We start from the raw sequence: 15,365 nt of genomic DNA on the forward strand, positions 1-15,365 counted from the left end.
AATTTCAATGCTTTCATTATGGAATTAGTAAAATTGTGGTTGACTCAAAAATGAATCTGTAAGATCAAGGCTGATAATGAGGAGACTTGAATCCTCCTCAATGTCTGAACGTTCTGCTAAATGTTTTTGCTATGAAATCTTCAGCGTCAGTTTTGATTAGTTTGAACCCAGCTCACCTCTGTAACTATTTTTTCTCTTACTCTATTCATCTCAGCCACAAAAAGTATTTTTCTCACTGCTATCACACAATAATTTATCTCTACAGATAAAAATAGTCTTTTACTATTTTTAATCAGCCTTTTTTCTTTATTACTGATTGTTTGGGTGGTTTATTGGAAGCTAAAAATATTTTATACAAATCACTTCCAGAGAGTGCTGTTCAGTGATATCTCATAAACACGGCTATCATCATCACAATACAAAAAGTTAATTTGCACGAGGTTAACCCAACCAGCTCTGGGACCGGTACATTCTGTTTAATCTTAAATGAGACAGAGTTATTAATTTTATATTGTTTTAATTTTCACATTAACATTCTCTTTTGCAAAGCATAATCGCATTCCTGTTGTTTGTAATACTGTAGTCCTTTCAGTTAGGGCAGGTCTCCACAGACGAAGACAGGGTTCCTCCCTGAAGAGCTTGCTCTTTGCATAGACAAGACAGATGGAAAAAGGGGAAAGCAGAGAGTGGCGTGGTTTGCCAAAGGCCACACCACAAGCCATCAGCAGAGTGACAAGCAGAATCCAAATCGCCTGAACCTCATTCCAGTACTGTATCCAGTGACCATGCTGCTTCTTAATATGTCACTGTTCTTATTGTTCTTTCTTTATAGTTCGGGATCGGGTACGATCAAAAATGGAGAGAGATATTTTGGCAGAAGTGAATCATCCTTTCATAGTCAAGCTTCATTATGGTAACTATAATAAAATAAAATTCATGTTTGTTCTTAGATTGGAGAATTGTAACTAGATGTGTTATAATTTCATACCCCCTGCCTACTTATGACTCTAACAAAATCATAGAGGCTACCTGTGTGAAATTCTTCATTTAAGCTAAAGGAGATTTCAGTATAAGTAAGTTTTAGCCATTCCTCCATCAAAATACACTTGTCATAAAGTCTAATGTGATAGATTGTGCTGGTGGGGTAGCTGGTGAGTATACATCTGCCAACCCCCTCACCTGCTGTCAAGTATCACTTAGAAAACCAGAGAATCTAAATAAAAACTATTTTTAATAATCAGCACCAGTCCAAATTTGTATATGTGTGTATATGAATGTGGTGTCTTGCTGGAGTTGCCTTCCTCCGCCTCACCAGCTCCCTGAGGAGCCCCATTATTACTGTAAAGGGTCTTCTGAGGACATTTTGGAGAGTGCGGGCTCTCCTCTCACACAAACCTGGGAGCTTCTCTCTATGCCTAGCCCTCAGTGACCGCTGATGTCTTGTTCAATGGAAAGCAATATTAATTCGTAGATGCTTAGCATGCAAAAGCATATATTAGTAATGCATCGTTGACTCTCCGCTGATACCATTTTTTCCCATAGTCTAAGCTCAGCTGCTTAGTTCTATAGAGAAATTAAATTTTTCTGTTCTCAAAGTGCTGAAATGACAGGGAAGCTAATGGCATGAATGATACACTGCTAGACAACAAGATTAATTCTTTCAAGACTTTATCTTGATTCAAACTTCCAACATTTCCATCCTTTTCTAATGCAGCATTTCAAACAGAGGGCAAGTTGTATCTAATACTAGATTTCCTGCGGGGAGGGGACCTTTTCACAAGACTCTCCAAAGAGGTAAGCTGATAGATTTTAACTTTAGAAATGAAAGACTATCCTGATTTCCAGAACTCAGATGAAGTTGGTGGGAATGAAAAATGGCCTTGGGAATAGTCCTGCTATATATATGTAATAGAGCTGTATCATCTTGCATCTTTAAGTGTGTTCTTAATAATTATATGTGAATTATGCCATAGGTACTGTAGCAGATAGCACATAAGCATCACTGTTGGAGAAAACTGCACCACTACTAAGCTATTCCCATAGCAAAATAGCCCCAGACTCATTGCTCACAAAATATATCTTGGATGTGATGAGAAACAATCTGAGAAATCAATCCTTAACACATTTTGCCCAGGACATGGGCAAAGAACTGCTGGAAAATCACAACCGCTGCCGGCAGCAAGAAGAGATGGCCGTAGGTCAGGGGCCGACCCCTGCAGCAAGCGTGCAGACAATGGGGCATCAGCCGGCGAGCAGGGAAAGAGCCACCTCCTGCAGCAGCTGCTGGGAGCAGGTCGGAGGCCACACGCTGCCCCAGGGTTTGGAGGTTGGCTGTCGCACCCCTCGCCGGCTCTCCTCCTGCCTGCCTGGGGACAGCTGCTGCTTCCACCACCTCCCTGGGCTCCCATCCCTTCCCTGTCCTCCGCAGCCCTGCCTTGGGGAGATGCTGCTGCTGGAGAAAAATGCAGCCAGGAAACGGTCCAAACTTGAGTCTCGCTAAAGCCCATAGATAGCGGCAGGTTTTTCCAGGTTCGTTTAGCACTTGCCTGCGTCTCCAAATGCCTCTTCAAGCCAGCTGCCTGCATTGCTTGAAGCGGTGCATCCTCCTGCATTTAGCCTCAGAGAGTCCTGCAGGCAGCATGGGGGGCTCCGGCGAGGCAGCCCTGCCACCCCCCGCGGGCTTCTCTGCACCCCGGCATTCTCTGTCACTCACACGATGTCCCCAGCCCCTGGTCTCTTTACAGGCTGTGGGGGCAGCGGTGTCAGCAACCACCTAACACACAATCATTAAAGATAAAATAGGGACCTTTCAAATGCCATCTTGAGAGGAAGCCGTGTTCGCTCTTCTTGATTTGGAGAGTCACTGATGGACTAGAAAAAGCTGTGAAAACAGTACTTTCATTCAAAAGTTCTCTAACTTTTTGCTTCCCATCTGATTCCTGGTTCAGTGACATGCTGTAGGCTGCTGTGTGCGCCACGGCTTGGGAGCCCAAGTATTTGCTTTCAAGGCTTGTTTGCTAATGTGAGAAGACATTAGAGGCAGGTTAATTACACTGCCACATAATGATAGTCATATAAGTACCTAGTGCATGGCAGCAGTTACTTTTAATATGAGGAAAAAGATTAAAGAAAATAAAAAATATCCTTCTGCTGTTCGTCATGAAATCAGATTTTGTGTGCAACACAGCGTGCTGTCTTAGCAAAGGCCTCTCTGGTCTCATTGGAGAAGGATGAAAAGTGATTCTTGCCTACAGAGGGCAGCTATAGGTTCTGCACAGTTAGGGAACTCAGAAGTGAAAGAGAACAGCGTGGATTTTGTATTCCTTTAGAACTTCACATTTTCCCCAAAGCTTTTCCAATGCAATCTGTTGATTTCTCTGCCTTATACTACCAAGGATGAGTCCTCTTCACTTGACAGCCCTTTTATACATACTTCTTTTTTCAGTGTTTGCAGCTCATGTTGTCTACTTATACTTTGCAGCTGTTCAGTAGTGGCAAGGTATTGCAAGGGAAGACCTTATGGGAAAACTTGTACTGCTGGCAATTTGTTAGTTAGGGACTTGGTCCAACGCTATTGATTTCAATGGACTTTCAGTCAGATCCTGCTGTATACTACAGCATGTGTTTGCAAAGCTTGTCTCTCTTTTGCTCTGTCTTTCTGAGACGTCTGACTTTACCTGGGTGTATCTGCATAGATAAGTTTTTCTCTGATTCTATGATTTCATCTCTTGCCTACATTATTTATTTTAAGCCTTATGAATAATTTAAATTTATTTTGATAATTAATGCAATTTTAATGTTCAGACCAATTACATTTTTAGTCAGAGTTTTTGCTTATGTATCCTTTTTCTTTCTAGCCTTTGCAGTGATATTTTTAATTAAAATATGTGGCATCTGTTCTCTCAATCCTTTATTTTTGCTCTCAGCCTTCTGCAGCTTCTCAGAACACTCCAGTATTGTGGCTGCCCCCTTCCAAGAGCAGAGACTTAATTTTAAAAATAAGCTCGGCAACATCTACTTTAGATATTTGCATTTACATGACATGTAAATTTTTATTAGGCTGACTCATTTTACTTCTGTCATACATAGTATTCAATATCGTGTATGCAATATATCAGCTTCTCTTTCTGCATTACTATTGTTGTACGTATTGAAATTTAATTAAAGAGAAGTTAACATTATCTGGGATACAACAAAAATAGAACCAAAGGGGTTTCTTCCCATCTTAGCTCAATTTTTCTGAGCTTAATGTTTTTTCAATTGCAGGAGTTTCTTCCCACCTAAAGCAGAGCTTTCAGTGTGAGTAGTAGCCATATCAGCTATAGAAAGGAAAAAACTGCCCTCAATTTAGACCTCATCAGGCCCTGGATGTTAGACAGCACATCATTGCTTAGGGCATCTGCACTGAGATTCCTTGAACCCTTGATGCATGGGGGTTTAAATCCCTCTCTGAGTCTCTTCATGCTGTGTATCCTGCTCTTGTTTGGGAACTAAATGTGGTTTTGTTTCTAAAACAAGAAGCATTTCCCTTCCCCAAAGAGGTTACCCCATATTATTTTGCGGGAATTTGGTAACCAAATGTCAAGATTTTAGCAAATTAAGAGATATGAAAGCAATAAGAGCTGCACTGAACACATTGAATTTTGCCATTCATTTCCAAAGGCTAACAAGTTAGAACCTAATGCATATTATTGCAACATGATGTCATCTAAACAGATCAAACAGACAAATGAGAGCAGCATGTTTTAAGGAACAGGAGTACTTGAGAGATCAAGTGTTGTTTTATGAGGAGACTGGTAAGAATTGTTAATATGAGCTCAGACAAATTAAGGAAAATTGAACCTGATATGATGGTCCTTCTAGCATTCCCGAGTTAGGCAATTCCTTCCCCATGTCTGTTTGATGCAAGCCATCCCACCACTGTCCAGTAAAGTGGTGTGTTCTTGTCTTCCTTCTCTCTAGGTGATGTTTACAGAAGAGGATGTCAAGTTCTACTTAGCTGAGCTGGCCTTGGCATTAGACCACCTCCATGGTCTTGGAATTATTTACAGGGATCTAAAACCAGAAAAGTAAGTTAATGAGAAACCAAAACATAAATATGTGAGCTTTTCAGTTGTTTCTGCTCCTTGCCATGCTAGTAAGTCAAAAGGAGCCAGAGGCTCTGCCTTCCTTCTTGTATGTGAGACTCCATACATGAGACCCTCACCATCAGGAGTGGGGCCTTCTTATTATATCATTTTAGCATGAGGCCATACCCTTCGACTCTGTTCCAGTGTGTTGTGGCCTCTGCGTGCCTGGCCTTCAGTTCAGTGAATGATCTCAGCGCAGGATTCAGATCTCTGTGCCTTTGACTTCAGTAGCACTGTTCTCGATTTGCAGCATTTGCTCTTGCCTTCCCCTTGGTGTGGTATAAACCACTCAAAGCAACTCCACTTCCAGCTCATATGAAATATGTCGTGGCACCATTCAGTTTTATTGTAGCCATTGTTTAAATGAGCATCTCTGAAAACTAGTGTGCATATTAGCTCACAAGAGACATGATAATCAGGATTTTAAAAACACTTTTATTAATGATCCAAAATATTTTCCCAAGAATTACTGCCTCTTATATTTGCAGCTATTTTCTATTTCTAATGTGTTGCTATGGAAGTTTTTCCTTTCTTTTTTCTTTGCAGTACGTCAATAGACTAAATTACACCCTCAGTGCTGTCACTTGGAGTGATGTGATATTGTTTTTATTCTGTGCCACTTGCCTGGTGCTTTGCCTGCATCTTCTGTGCCAGCTCCAATAAAACAGGCTGCAACATTTCAAAGTTACCAGCCTTTTTAATGTAACGGTCACCGTCATTTTAAAAAGATGACCACTGAGAGCAGTCTGTTTGGCTGTTGTTTACAGACCCAAAGTACAACAGCAGAGCAGCCTTTTCCTTCTGTGACATGAAGTTCAAAAATATGCAGCTCTTTCTTTAAAATGGAGTGCTTTTACTTTCACACTCATGGACAAAATAAGGGACCAAGAGCAACGGAAGGTGATTTTTGTACGTGAGAAATTGAAGGGGAGGAGACTATTCATCTACAATGCAGTACTATGTGATTTAAACTTTAAATTCAATTTTATGTTTTGGTTACAACAGTAATAGCAGTAGTACTATATGAATTCATACACATGTATGTAACCAGAGCTCTGAGTCCTTTGGGCTAGAGACCCTTTCACAGGTGACCAAAATTTCCAGTTTTGCCCATTTATGCAAACAAAACTGAAAACCAGAGTCTTTGGCATATACAGAAGTCATCCTCCAAATTAAACCACTGGAGGGATAAAGGTACCAATTTGTTACACGATGTGAGATGCACGTAGACAGCGGTCACACCAAAGCTGCCGCTGCCATGTGCTGTTGCATTGTCTGCCAGCAGCTATTCAGTTTCAACTTCATTCTGAATTGCTGTTTTATTCATTCAGCATCAACAAACGTGCATAATAGAATAACTCCAACTACAGGTTTTCAGTTTTAAACTTTGTCTCTAGTGAGTGTTAGTATGAAACGCACACTATTTTTCTTTCTGGTGTTAGATGAAGCGGTTTTTCAAGCTGACACATGATATATGAAGCTGTTATTAGAAGGTGTCCAAATATTCAAATATTTGAATATCCAAATATTCAAATATAAGTCATGGTGCTGTTACATTTATAGTCACATGCCATCATTTTTTGCTTTAGGAGAAGTTAGAAACCAAGAGGAAAATTAAGTGCATGTCAAAACTATTCACTGTATTTGAGATGCTGAAAGCCTGACTTTTCAGAGTTCTCAGTATTATGTGTCACTTTGTGTTTCAAAGCACATCTGTCACTGACTTCAGTTGCAAGTGAACGCACTTAAAATTTCTGCAAACCAAACTGAAACATCTCAAATCAGGGATCAGTGAATTGAGAAACCAGAGCTCACCTAAGAAAGAAAGCTGTCACTAGTTTGCCATTGTCGCATAGAAACATGTGGAAAAGGCAAAGATGGAACCCAGTTCTCTGCATTTTCGTCTGAGCTGAGACCAGCCAGCCGTCCCCTTCACTGTATCACTCTGCTAAAATCCCTGCGTATATTATCTGTTCTGCCAACCGAGGCAAGAGCTCTCTTCAAGAAAACCAATAGTATCACCATGTAACTAAAGACCTTTATACAGTGAGACCACTGTGTAAAGTTAAGGTGGCAGCCCTCATTCTGGTATTTCCTAACTTTTGAATGTATGGTTTATGGTCTTTGATGTATAGTTAAATAGATACCAGTGGTACAGTTGAATCTGGATACAACTATCATAGTATAAAATTACTTTACATCAATATAACTATTGCTGTACAGGAAAGGGAATGACCCAGACTGATATAACTAAAGTTCATACCTGGGGATCAGTCAAGGTGTCCATCTAGTTGAATACCATATCCTTTAAAAATAACTTTGTAAGTGCAAAGCCTGTGTGTAGCCATGCCTAGGACAGCAGAGCATGACAGCCTATGATTTCACTGGAACTTTAGGTTTAGAGGAAAAAAACAGGTACAGCAGAAAAAAATATTCATACTGAAGAGAAAAACGTACTATATTTTTAAGTTACATCTGGGAAAGGATAGCTGTCTATATAAGACAATAAAAGACATTTAGGACCATCCCAGGATGTTCTCATCCTTCCCTTGCCTCTGAGAAGGGTCAAATATATCAAGGTCATTACAGATGTGTTGCTAACCTATTCTTAAAATAGCTGGTGAAGACTCCATGGTCTCCATAGGAGGCCGCTTGGCAGTGCTCCACCAGTTGTACATCTAGAAAGTTGCTCCTAGTAGCTAATTTGAAATTTCTTTGCTGCAGTTGCAGGCCATTACTCCTTGGCCTGTCCTCCTAGACTCCCCAGCCAGCTCGTTCTGCTCTCAGCATCAGCCTCAGGGGACTGCAAGCACATCCATGTCCTTGGACCTCTCTTCTGTACCCTAAACAGTCCAGCTACCAAAATCTTCTTCGCCAGTCTCTCTGGGTGTTCAGTCATTCTCATTCCCCACTTTTGTTTCTCTTGATCCATATCTCCTTTGAAGTGCAATGTGCACAATTACACCCACATCTTCAGGAGGAGCATTACAAGTCTGATTAGAGCACAGGGTTTACTCTATCAGATTTAGAGAACTGGAGATAAATGAATTGGTTTGTAATTTCCCAGTTGCTTCTCTTCCCCTTTGTTAAAAGATAGACATTGCATTTGACCTTCTTTCATTGTTCAGTGGTTTTGCTGTCCTCCAGAAGCTCCCAAAAGTAGCTGCTAATAGGTTTGAGATTGCTCCAGTCAGCTCTGTAAGTATCCTAAAAGGAAGTTCATCGGAATTGTTTATGTCAAAGACTAGTTAGAAACTAGCACTGTTCAGACCACTTGAAAGAACCCTCAATACGTTAAAATTTAAGGTTCAGCATTTTTTTAAGATTCCCTGAGCAAAAATCCATATTAACAATTCAAAGCTATGAATTAATTTTAAGTGCAAGCAGAATATATACTCTGGGAGTTGTTGTAAAGTTAGCTGTACTTACTTCAAAAAGGCAAGCAATTGAGTTTTCTGGTTAAAGTCTCATTTAAAACAAACAGATGCTTCTTCTCTTAAACTGTTGCAGCCAAATTCTTCTCCTTGAGTTGCCTTGGTGGTTTCAGTGGCATCCCTTGTGGAACAAGGTACTGTTCAGTCACACTGAAACCAGTGGAGCTGCTTACATGGTGAGGCATGTTTCTGTTTAAGAACCACAGGATCGAGTTATTAAACACGGTTATAGTGAACTAGAAAAATGGGAACTTATTATACAGTAGTATATGATGCATATGTTTTTTCTTATGCTGTGGTTTGAGAGTGTAAGTGACTTAGAAGTAACTCGACCTTCTGAGAATGCACAGATTTTATATTTATTTTTGCCTTTTCTATCTCCAGGTACCCAGATGCACCTTGATACATTTCTGTTGTAGGTGTTTTGATTAACAAGGAGTGGTTTACATTGTAATGCCCTCAGCTGTCTGTACAAGGGGCAGCTCATATAACTGCTCATATAACAACTCCTGAATTGTTGAACTATATTAAAAAAAACCAAACCACCGCTGCTTAATGCAGCATGTTGTAAACTGTGGCAATGCATTCATGAATGTAGCTGCTCTGTGTAGAGAGGGAAGATCTGAGAATCAGTAAAGGACAAAGACTTTTGGTAGAAAATCACCATCATCTTCCATCGAAGTAAACAGTCAATGAAGCTAGAGCAGAGATGAGTTTGGTGTAAGACTGTTCAACATGGTGAGATAGTATGGGGTCATGCAAACACTGAAATGTCACAAAAGGTGGACAGTTTGTGAGAATCTTCATCTCTTTGGGAGATATTTGAATACTTCACTCTATCTGGTACTTCCATAACAAAGCCTGCAATCAAATTTAACACTCTTTATGAAGTTTCATGTTTTCTTTCCAACCTGAAATTTTGGCTACAATTTCTGAAAAACATAAAGTGTGGGCTGAATTTTGTGCACAACTGAGCTGACTTGCAAAGAAACTTAAATAATGAGAAAGAAACCCAGAGTTCCAGTTTAATAGATTTGGCAGAACTTCATGATGATTTGGGTATATTGGAGTTCAAAGCGAAGCCTAAAAGACATGACTCAAAACCAAAAATAGAGAGAAAAATGGGAGAGAATTGCTATGGCCTTGATTTAAGATTCCCTACAAAATAATGTCAACAACTAATAACACAGGCTTTTTATCCCTGTGTTAATGTTGCAGCAAAAAAACTACTAAGGAGTTTGCAGTCCTAGCTCTACTATGAGCTTCTCCTGTAACTTGGAGTATGTCATTCCCCTGCTACTAGTTTAGTTTTCCAGCCTCTAACATGGAGATTTTCAGCCTTTATTTTCTCAAGGCATACTTTTAAACTGAGGTCAATGAAAGCAGTTTGAATGTTTGTGGAATGATCCTGAGGCTAAAATGTTGTTATTGTTTTGAAATAAAGAATAAGATGACAATGATAGAATCCTGTAAACACACTCAAACCTTAAACTGAACAAATAAAATGGAAAAATCTCATAGTGAAAGATTATCACTTAATGGGATTATAGCCTAGTTTAACATATAAAATAGTCTACTACTTATGTTTTTTATCATTTCAAAACATTGATTTAGAGGAAAGATTTTTCTCAAGCCTGAATCACATTAACAACTTCTTGTTCTTTTTTCCCTTCTGCAAAATAATACTAGCTTATTTCAGATTAGCTGATCCTGCAAACCATAGCTAAAGTAATTATGATTGTCACAATAGAATTTCTACTACGGCCAGTGTGGGATAAAAAGGAACTGTAAAGCGATAAAGATTAAAAGAGAAGACAGAAAGTATGATCAGATAGTAAGTTTGCTTCTACAGTCAAAGGACAACTATTTGTCTGTTGTTGTAATTTGCATGTTTAGAAGCAGGTACATGGTTCTTTGCTTCTTAATGTCACAGCTAATCCAGCGCAACAGTTATCTTTTTTCTGACTGTTAGCATGTTATCTTCTTTTTACACCAAATGTAGCTTTCAGTTCATAACTGTAGCATTATATGTGTTGGCAGATGGCAAATGTGGAAATGCCCAGCTGTCCAAAGGCTGCTGCCGGGGGCCGCAGGGGAAATTGCAGGCAGCTGAGGGCACTGTGTAAGGGTGATTAGGGAACACAAGACAGAGGAGCAAATGTAGATCAAGTTTTAGGGGATATATAGAGAACGTACACCCATAGGAAATCAGGATCCATTCGTTTTCCTGCTCATGCAAACATTTAGTGTGAGAAAGCGTGTTCTGTGCTTCTGGCTCACTTAACCTAAGACAGTATTATCAGTCTGATAGCTGTGTTGGTATTGCCTCCATGCACTTAATGAGGGTAAGGTATGAACCCTCTAATAAGGACAAAGGTATGAAGAGCATATACTGTATACAAAGAAAAGCAACATGGATTTTCAGTAGGAAATCTATGAAATATAAAATTGATGTTTCTGGGGAAAATCCCACAACCTTTGAATTGCATTGTTATTCACAAGGGCTTCCTGGGTGTGGAGCAAAATTTGGGGTGATTTCTGTGAGCTGTACTCCCCCTTGTCATTTCTCCATAGCCAAGTCTGTGGAGTTCAAACATTCACGCTCACCTCCACACTGGCAGGTGTTTTATTCTGTTCCCTTCTGAAGTGCAAGCCTCTCGTTTAGGGATTGCAGTCACAAAAATACATTTAAACATGCCTGTTATAGGCTAGTACTTAAAAATTATGCCTCTTCAAGAAATCTAGGGAGAAAGAACAGAGGTAAAGATGCTTTTATTGAGAAGAAAAAGTTTTAATTATTGAACACATAGTAGTGACTCAGAAGCTGGCCTTTGTTTGATGAATTACCCAGTAACAGCCAGTCTGTTCTAAACACACAAACAAATGACAGAAGATCATCTCTTTTCAATTATGTACAGAGACAAGCTTTCACTAAAGTACAGCCCAATGCGTTTGTTTCACTTCTGTCTTATTTTCTTCCAGAATAATTGGATTAAAGTGACTCTCTAAGAGAAGGGGAATATAAAAATAGCTGACACCTCACTAGACCATTTTGAAAAAAAGAAATATACTAAATCTAACTAGAACTGAAGAAACACCACCTTCATTACTATGTCGGTATTTATAGGCAGAAAAGTTATCAGAAATCATTATTTTTCAGTTTCAGTGTTCCTTCTTGTTTCCATAAAAACTAGCAATGCTTTTTGTGAACTACAGTCATTTTTTTCACGGAAATGTTGGAGTGCCTTTGTGAGAATAAAACACGTTGGCAGGTGGCAAATGTGAGAACACTTGAACTTGGCTTACAGGCTGAATTTTCATTTATGCTTCCGGACAGAATAAATTAGTAGGGGCTGAGATCCATGCAGTTAGGCTGTGAATAGTCATTATGCTCTACGATCACTTTTATTACTTCAGCATGAATGTATCTACCTTTGGAGTTAATTTTAGGTCCAGTGAGTCCAAACTCTGATTATTTGTGTGCTTGCCTTTATTATTATGAGAAGAGCAGAAAACCTGTAGCTCCTTCTCCTGCTGGAATCAGACACTCTGCTGTTGTTGGCTTTGAACACCCTGTTCTTTCTGAGCTCAGTTTGCTGAGCACCCTGAGCGTGCTGTGGAGTAAGGAGGAGGCTCCCCATGCAACTGCCACAGGCTGTGTGTGCTTCAGACATGAGATTAGACAGAACTTTGAGGATCATTTTTTCTTTCTGGAGGCATATAATCCACTGGGGGTTTGTTTACACATGTATTTGAGTCTTGCGTATCTCCTTACCTGTCTTAAACGTTTTATTTATGTTTGCTAACTGCACCTTTGCCTGCCTAATGAATGAATGTTTGCTTTTTTGCTTTACAGCATTCTTCTTGATGAAGAGGGCCACATTAAGATAACAGGTATGTGAGGAATGGAAAACTTAATGTCCACCAGCTGGGGTTTTTTTCTGCAGTATGCTCCGTGCCTCTTGATCTTTGCGTAGAAAGTTTGCTTACAAAAACTCAGAAGCCAGAAGAGTTTGAGTGTTGAGGTTCTCTTCTCTGGCAATTTGTCAAGCACCTGTGCTACACAGCAGATGGCGAACACAACGTTTTCTTGGTAAAATTGTACTCCTGACTGATGTGAAGCATGCAGGCATGGCTGCCTAGCACCATGGATGGAAAGGTGCTTCCAGTATGACTGCTGACTCCAGATTAAATTCTCTGAATTATCGCTGTGCAAAGGACACCTGGAAAGACATCCCTTTGCCACCCTGAATGTGCTGTCTGCCCATCTTTTGCACTGCTGTCCATATGGAATTATTATTCCTAATGCTTTGGTTATCTGAGTAAGAATTCTTACGAGCATTGTCTTCACCAAACCTGAACTATGTATTTCTGTCTACTTAAACTCTCTCTTCTGCTTTGGGCCAGAACCTCATTCTGAACAGAGAAAATGATACACCTACCTTCAGGTCATATTAACAAATTGCCAACCAGGCACTGCACGTAGGCAGGGCTTCAGCGCACACATGCTTGTAGCCTTTCTGCACACAGACAGAAGGGTGCTTCATCGGCTGGTGGGTGTGTTTTGTTTGAACAGTTTAAGTGACAAAAAATGTAAACAAGATCTGACAAGTCTTTTCTGTTTCAATTCATTTAGATTTTGGTCTGAGTAAAGAAGCCATCGACCATGACAAGAGAGCGTATTCATTCTGTGGGACAATAGAGTATATGGCCCCAGAGGTGGTCAACCGCAGAGGACACACACAGAGTGCTGACTGGTGGTCTTTTGGCGTACTCATGGTAATGGAAAAGTTGTGTTCGTTTGTTGGAAGGGTGGCTGTAGGAGTGATCAGACCCCTCAGATAAAAAGTACTGCTTTCAGCAATTAAGGGTTGATAGGAAAGTAATGTGTAATGATTGCTTGATCGTTTTCACTGCATCAGTGCCAGGGAACCAGCTGCTCCTGGCAGTATATGAGGTAGTATTTGGCCCCAGATTAGAGCTCTCTCTTCCTTCTCACAGTCCTTTGCCGTCTCAGTTGGTTTCCATGAGCCATGAACATTTCTATTCCACAGAAACAGGGCAGGGCAAGCTGAGAAGAGCTCAAGCATTTCAGAAGAAACATCTGCCTAGCTACTAACGTGGTTCCTGTTAGGAAACAATTCCCCAGGCAGCAATTTTTAGAGGTTAGGGATATCCTCTTAGGAAACCCAGAAGTTTACTCTTTCTTTCTGCAAAATATAGATTAAAAAGGACATATTTTAGAGGGCACTCTGAATGTTTCACAGGACCTCAGTGGTTCTTTTACCACTCATCTATCTTCTTCACATCAACATTGCTGACTTTTGTTCCACTGATAAGAATCGGGTAGTTTTTGCACTGTCTGGCAGTGGATTTCTAGTCAGTCTTACTAGCTGGTGGGAGACTGTCATCAAGAACCTCTCTTTTCTCCTGGTGGGAAAAGAAAACAAATACATACAGGCACCATGTCAACCTCCTTTCTTCTTCTGTACCATTTTGCTGTGTCTTGATTATGACTACTTTGGGATGTTTGCTTTGTCCTGAGTGCATGCTGAAGCTGGTTTTAAACTGACATATGTGAAACAGTTTTAAAATTACTTCTCTTCATAGGGAGGAAATCACCAGAAAAAGACACAAATCTATCAATTGGCACAGAGAAGTAGTTAGGAATTCATCTTTTTCTTGGACTAAGTATTGAAGGGGAAATTCTAATTGTAACGGCTCAGCAGTGGTAATTTGTGACTGAGGAATATCTGGCATGGAGGGCAAGAAGGCTGATTCCCCAACACTTTACGGAAGTAGCAATTTTTCCTCACTGTTGCTTAACTTTTAGGAGTCCTGCATGCTATTCTGGAGGTAGTTTAAATGGAATCAATATTTGAAACTGTGCTAATTCATTTTTTATACATGGAAATCGATGGAAAGTTAGTTAAAACACAACATGAATTTACCAAAAATCGCTTGTGCTAGATTAATCTGCTATTTTACTTGATGACATAGCCATCTTTTTCTAAACAAAGTAAATGAAGTGGATCTCATGTGCCTACATTATAATAAAGTATTTAATACAGTGTTGCGGGGGAAATTAATTAATTGAAGATGCTTTTTAGTCCAATAATAGTCCAACAATGGTATAGTACCTATACCATCTATGAATACATCACAGGGAAAACCACCACAGAGAGAAAGGAGCTATTTAAGCTAAAGAGTAATGTTTCCCCAAGAGCAGATAGGAATAAACTCATTGTGAAATACAGTTAGCCTGGAAACTAGAAGAAAGCTCCCCACTGCTTAAGAGGTGAGGGGGCTGGAAAACAGTTTCCAAGAAGAGCTCTGCAAGAGATATCTAATAACTACAGTGGAGCTGCTTGGCTTATGAGAAGGACCCAAAAACATCCTTCTGAGTGCTGCAGTATTTGACACTGGGATGCAGTTTCAGGAAAGTTTTTCAGAGAGGTATTGAACCCTCCCTATGCCAGCCATCTAAAATTAGGTCTTTGGGCACTAACCTACTCCCTCCTGCACGCATCCAGCCTCTTGTCTGTGGTGCCATTGCTGCTAAGGAGGATGAAGGGAAGACCAAGGAGAATTTGTTTTGTGATGCCATGATTTTTGAATGCTGTAGATTTTTTGAAGCAGTTATTCCTAGCGTCGTTTTATCAAGCACAGTGCTGTCCCTTGAGCGTTTATTAGTCTCACAGGGATGTGTTCAGATAACGAAGGTGATGTTGCTGTCTCCTCAGGCATGCAGGCTGCAGGTCTACCCAAGTGCTCAGTGCATGGCCACTAGCAGGCAACGCAG

General features: G+C 40.1%; 1 protein-coding gene across 2 annotated transcripts in view; it reads left to right on the top strand.

The window, feature by feature from the left end:
• RPS6KA2 (ribosomal protein S6 kinase A2) overlaps positions 1-15,365 on the top strand; it is a 320,987-nt gene that overhangs the window by 243,198 nt on the left and 62,424 nt on the right. For both annotated transcript variants that reach the window (XM_075706741.1, XM_075706742.1), the window contains 5 exons: positions 833-913; positions 1,715-1,794; positions 4,963-5,069; positions 12,420-12,457; positions 13,200-13,342. In XM_075706741.1, coding sequence (XP_075562856.1) covers positions 833-913; positions 1,715-1,794; positions 4,963-5,069; positions 12,420-12,457; positions 13,200-13,342 — 449 coding nt within the window. The remainder of the gene's footprint in view (positions 1-832; positions 914-1,714; positions 1,795-4,962; positions 5,070-12,419; positions 12,458-13,199; positions 13,343-15,365) is intronic.

The sequence above is a fragment of the Pelecanus crispus genome, chromosome 3 (assembly GCF_030463565.1).
Source record: "Pelecanus crispus isolate bPelCri1 chromosome 3, bPelCri1.pri, whole genome shotgun sequence".
NCBI classification, from domain to species: Eukaryota; Metazoa; Chordata; class Aves; order Pelecaniformes; family Pelecanidae; genus Pelecanus; species Pelecanus crispus.